At 48.7% G+C, this 5,005-nt stretch overlaps 1 protein-coding gene across 1 annotated transcript; it reads right to left on the bottom strand.

Moving 5' to 3' along the window:
• Window positions 1-209: 209 nt before the first annotated feature.
• Window positions 210-2,776, bottom strand: LOC107161123 (PRAME family member 12-like). Its single transcript, XM_015507610.1, has 3 exons — window positions 2,490-2,776; window positions 1,654-2,229; window positions 210-795 (listed from the first exon to the last, which is right to left on the bottom strand). The coding sequence occupies exons 1-3, from the start codon at window positions 2,774-2,776 to the stop codon at window positions 210-212; spliced, it is 1,449 nt and encodes a 482-aa protein (XP_015363096.1).
• Window positions 2,777-5,005: the final 2,229 nt, after the last annotated feature.

Raw genomic sequence — 5,005 nt, 5'->3', positions numbered from 1 at the left:
CAGAGCTACATCCCCAGCCCTTATTTTGAGATGGTCTTCCTGAGTTGTCAAGACTCAAATTTGAGGCCATATGCACACATGAACCCCATTAGACATTTATAAGAAACATTTCTTGAGGTTCTGGAGATCAAACTCATGGCCTCATGCCTGCAGGGTGCACTCTAACTGAGCCTCACCCCAAGCCCAAGAAAGCTAATGTGATGTGCATGTCAATAATCCCCTGCCTTCCGAATTGCCACTGGGTTTCCGGCAATAAAATCCGTATGTTTGAGGTGAAGAACACAATCATAAGAATAAATCTGGATGTCGTGGACAGGCCTGATGTCCTTCACCAGCTGCATCAACTCCTTCCGAACCTGGTCAAATTTTATGTGGTTGATCTCAGTCCAGAAACCCCAGAGGATTTCATCAAAGCTCTCCAGAGGGGCAGGGTACTTTGCTTGTTCCAGCGGCAGGCTGCCGGTGTGGCTCAGCAGGTTCTTAAGAGCAGTCAGGGGGATTTGGTTCCCACAGAAACTGAAGGTTTTGAGCTGGGAACAGTGACCCAGGGCTGGTGAGATGGCATTTAGCTGGGACTCTGTTATCTCACAAAACTCTAAGACCAGGGTCTCAAGGGTGGGTGCCACCTTCTCCAGAAGGACCCGGAGGGGCTCAGGACTTATATCTTTCATGGAAAAAGAGCTGAGATCCAGATACTTCACTTGATCAGTGCTCGGACACATGGACAGATGCTTTAAATCCTTCTCCTTGAGCGGACAACCTCTCAGCGAGAGTGTTTTCAAGGGGGTCTGACTCCTGGAGAGAAAGCAAAGAGTTACTTCTGGTGAATGAAGGCACCAAGTGGATATAGTGGGAAATGGTAGAAGAGAACTGGTTAATCTCAAACCCAAGGTTGCCCTGTCCTTCTGATGATGGTGGACCCCCAGGACACTGTGGGTTGCAGAATCTGGTCCTAAACATCACCCAATTTCAGGGTGAGCCTTTCACCACCACTTTAGTGACCAGGTGAATCCATCATCTCTAAGGCTCCTCCCCTCACTGCCAAGCCCAAGGCCACAGCTCTGGCAACAGGAGGTCAGGGGGAGTCATGTATGAAGAACAAATCCAGGCAAGATGAAGAAAACCAACCCGGGTTATCCACCTGTGAAGCTCACACCCTGTACCCTCCATCCCTCCTCCTCACCCTCAACTCCAGAATCACCACCTGAGGCTCAGAGCAGCCTTCCCCAGGGGGGGCATTGGGGACGGCTCCTCTGCTCCCTGCTGGAGAGCACAGAGCTTCCCTGTTGCAAGGTGCAGGTGTGGGGGCTTCCCTCCTCCAACGCCCTCTCCTCTACCCAATCTCCCACCTCCTTCGCTGGACAGGCCTCCCAGGGAAGGAACCTCACCCACCCTCACTAGCTCCTTTCCCCCCCAGCTGGCTTCCCAGCATGGTGGCACTTCCCAGAACATGCACCACGGTTTAGCCCTCTGCTTCTGTGTGGGTGGTGATGAGACCCTCCTTCAGGACTGAGCAGGGGACCAGACCCGGAGGTCACTCGGTCACTCTCCAGCATCTCCTTCCCTGACATGGCCAGTGGCCGGGGCACAAGCCCTTTTAATGCTCGGTAAGCAAAAATGGCTTTTGCGGCAATGCACACCCCTCGTGCTTACAGGAGGATTTTGTGCAGCGCTCCGTAGAGGAAGAAGACGTTGGTCACATAGAGCTCACGGAGTTTTTTCACCTTCCGCAGTTGAAGGCTGAATCTATGGGAAAACCACCTGTTTACCGAGCGGCTGGTGAAGACCTGCGGGCTCAAGTCGAAGAGATGGAGGACGCGAAGGTTCCTCATCTCGATCAGGCAAAAACAAAAATGTTCCATTATTTCTCGAGTCCAGTGCCGAGCATTCACCTCCAGTTCCTGCACGTAGTACAATGGCAACGTCCTCAGGAATTTAGAGAGTTTCAAGTAGAAACCCCCGATCTGCAGCTTCTCGCAGTATATACGGACCACCCCCTTTCTCTCCTCCACCCACTCCCTGAGGCTGCCAAGGAATCTTTGGAAGACTTTGTCCAGATCGAAATCTATGAAGATCTTCAAGTGTGGCTTCGCTGCTCTTTGGCTACATTTCTCTCTTTCCTTTGGAGACATGGCCTCTTGTGAGCAGGCACCCGGTGGGGCTCTGGACCACTCATTGCAGCTGTCCTGATTCACTTCCCGAAAATCGATTGCTTTCAGTTTCCATTTCCTATGGAGAAAATGGGAAGGAGCTTCGAAAAATAGACAAAGACTTGCCCGACTTCCAACCTGTGCATTAGACCCCAGTGAATCCCTTGTTCTGGGTGGCTACTCCTCTGCTCTCCTATGTTTCTCCATGCCCTTTCCCCTTGAATCCAGCCAGGGACCCTTCCTGTGGAGGGGGCAGAGCAGCCTCCTCCCTGGCATCACCTGGTCCACCCTTCACCCTGTCCTGCTTCCCTCAGCTGTCTCTTCCTGGGCCCCCCTCACCTGGGGTAAATGTTCTGGGAAATCAGCAAGTCTAGCCCATTCAGTAGGGTTTTTAAGGCCTTCACATCTCTTGTCTTCAGCAGGTACTCCACAGGCAGACAGGGCAAGGGGCAGGACAGCACCATTTTCTTTACCATCTCCATGTGACCCCCCATTATAGCCTCCTTGTACAACTGCAGGGTGAGCACCCTGGGCAGGTACTCCAGATTGGGGATGGGCAAGGCCTCGTTGCGCAGTACGTTCTGTATCACCAGGTCCTGGAGTGTGGGTATGGTCTTGATGCTCATCCTGTTGAATCTGCAGGGAACGGAGGCACCCTTTCAGGCCAAGCCTGAAAAACCCCTCCTTAACCAGTTGAGGTCCAAATCCTGGTAAGCCACAGCGCTGTGGTGGTGGGGATCAAATCCCCAGTATCCAGTTTCCACCTCTGGTCCTCCCAACTCTAATCCCACTGGTTATTAAGCAGTCTGAACGCTCACCAGTCCCATTATGGACAGGTGACTCATCCTCACTTTTGAGATCCTAGGGAGTGAACCAAGGGCTGAATGCATGCCAGGCAAGTGTCTTACCACTGATCCCAAACCTAAATCTCACGTAGGACCCCCTTAAAGAGAATAGAAATGACACAGGGCCAATGCCCAGCCTGGTGACACAAGCCTGTAATTCTAGCAACTTGGGACACTGAGGAGGACTACAAGTTCAAGTCCAGCCTCAGCAACTTAACAAGATCCAAGGCCCTCATGAGAGACCAAATCAGAATAAAAAATTAAAAGGGCTGGAATGTGGCTAAGTGGTAAAGGACCCTGAGTTCAATCCCCATTACCAAAAAATAATTTTTTAAAAAATGAGAACCTCAAGTTCAAGGGCAGACTGGGAAACTGAGCAAAACCTTGTCCAAAGCTCAAGATGTGGTTCAGTGGTATCAAGCTTGCCAAGCATGTGAGGCCCTGGGTTCAATTCCCTGTACCACACATACACACACAATGCCATATACATATGTGGACATGTACAGATGTAAATCTAGATATAGGTATACCTTAGGGCTGTGCTGAGGGTGGTAGCTCAGTGATATAGGAGGTTACTGAGCCCACATATAGCCTTGGGTTAGATCCCATTGGACCACAAAAATGAAAATCAGAACTTTTTGTTGCTGAACTTAGAGGAAGTTTATTTGGGGTTCCTGGTTTCAGAGGTTCATTCCATGGACAGCCAGCTCCATTGCTCAAGATGCAGAAGAACATGACCAAACAGAGCCTCAGAAAAGCTGATCAGTACAGGGCAGCCTGAAGTAGTGGGCATGGTGCCAAGAAACTTTAACAGGGGTTCACGGGATGCTTTCACTATATCCCTTGTGGCTTTGAAACTTACATGTTTCTCACTCCACCCCCCACATCTTCTTTTCTCTAACTTTCTCTTTCATGATCTTCCTGATGTCCTTCCTGATCTCTCCTTCCTAATCCCATTTTCTAGAAACACCTCTATAAAAGCCCCCTGTTCCTGAGGATAGGCAGAAGCACAGGCTTTGGGACACTAGTCCCTTTGTTTCTTCTTTGCTAGCAAAACAATAAACCTTTTTCCTTTTTCTCAGTATCTTGTCATTGCTATTGGATTGGCATGGAGGATGGGGACCAAGCCTTTGGTGGCAAAAATATAAACCCAATGACACACCCACAGGGACCTATTTCCTCCAGCCACACCTCAGCTGCCTAGAGTTTATCACCCGGGATGTAGTCCTATCAAATCCGTTAAATAGATGAATGTATTGATTATGGATCTTATAACCCAATCCTCTCACCCCTTACATTAACACTTGAACCTTTGGGAGAATACATCCTATCCAAACCGTGACACCAAAATCCAGTAATAAAACACTGATATAAAAATGTATACATCACATATATGAGCACATATTCCTTTGTTTTGTGGTGATGGGGTTTGAACCCAGGTCCTCGTACTAGGCAAGTCCTCTAACACTGAGCACACCCTCACCCTGTTTTAAGCTCTAAATATAAAATAACTTGTAAAATCACAATACCAAAAATTCCATTAACTGTCATTTAAAAGAGTATAGACTACATATGCAAATTGTCAAGAAAATCAAAATCAAATTGATAGGTCTCGCTTAAAAAGTTTGGACTGGGCCAGGCACAGTGGCACATGCCTGTAATCCCAGCAGCTTGGGAGGCTTAGATAGGAGGATCTTGAAAGTCAGCCTCAACATTGGTGAGGCACTAAGCAACTCAGTGAGACTCTGTCTAAACAACTTAGTGAGACCCTGTCTCTAAATAAAATACAAAAATAGGGCTGGGGGTGTGGCTCAAATGTTCGAGTGCCCCTGAGTTCAATCCCTGGTGCCCAAAAAAGAAAAAAAAAATTGTTGGGTGCAGTGGTGCATGCTGGTAATCCCAGCAGTTAAGGAGGCTGAGGCAGGAGCATCAAAAGTTTAAGGCCAGCCTTAGCAATTTAGGGAGATTCTAGGCAACTTACTGAGGCCCTGTGTCAAAAAAAAAAAAAAA

Source organism: Marmota marmota, unplaced genomic scaffold (assembly GCF_001458135.2).
Source record: "Marmota marmota marmota unplaced genomic scaffold, marMar, whole genome shotgun sequence".
Taxonomy (NCBI): Eukaryota; Metazoa; Chordata; class Mammalia; order Rodentia; family Sciuridae; genus Marmota; species Marmota marmota.
The sequence above is the reverse complement of the archived record's forward strand: the minus strand, read 5'-3'. Positions and strand labels throughout refer to the sequence as shown.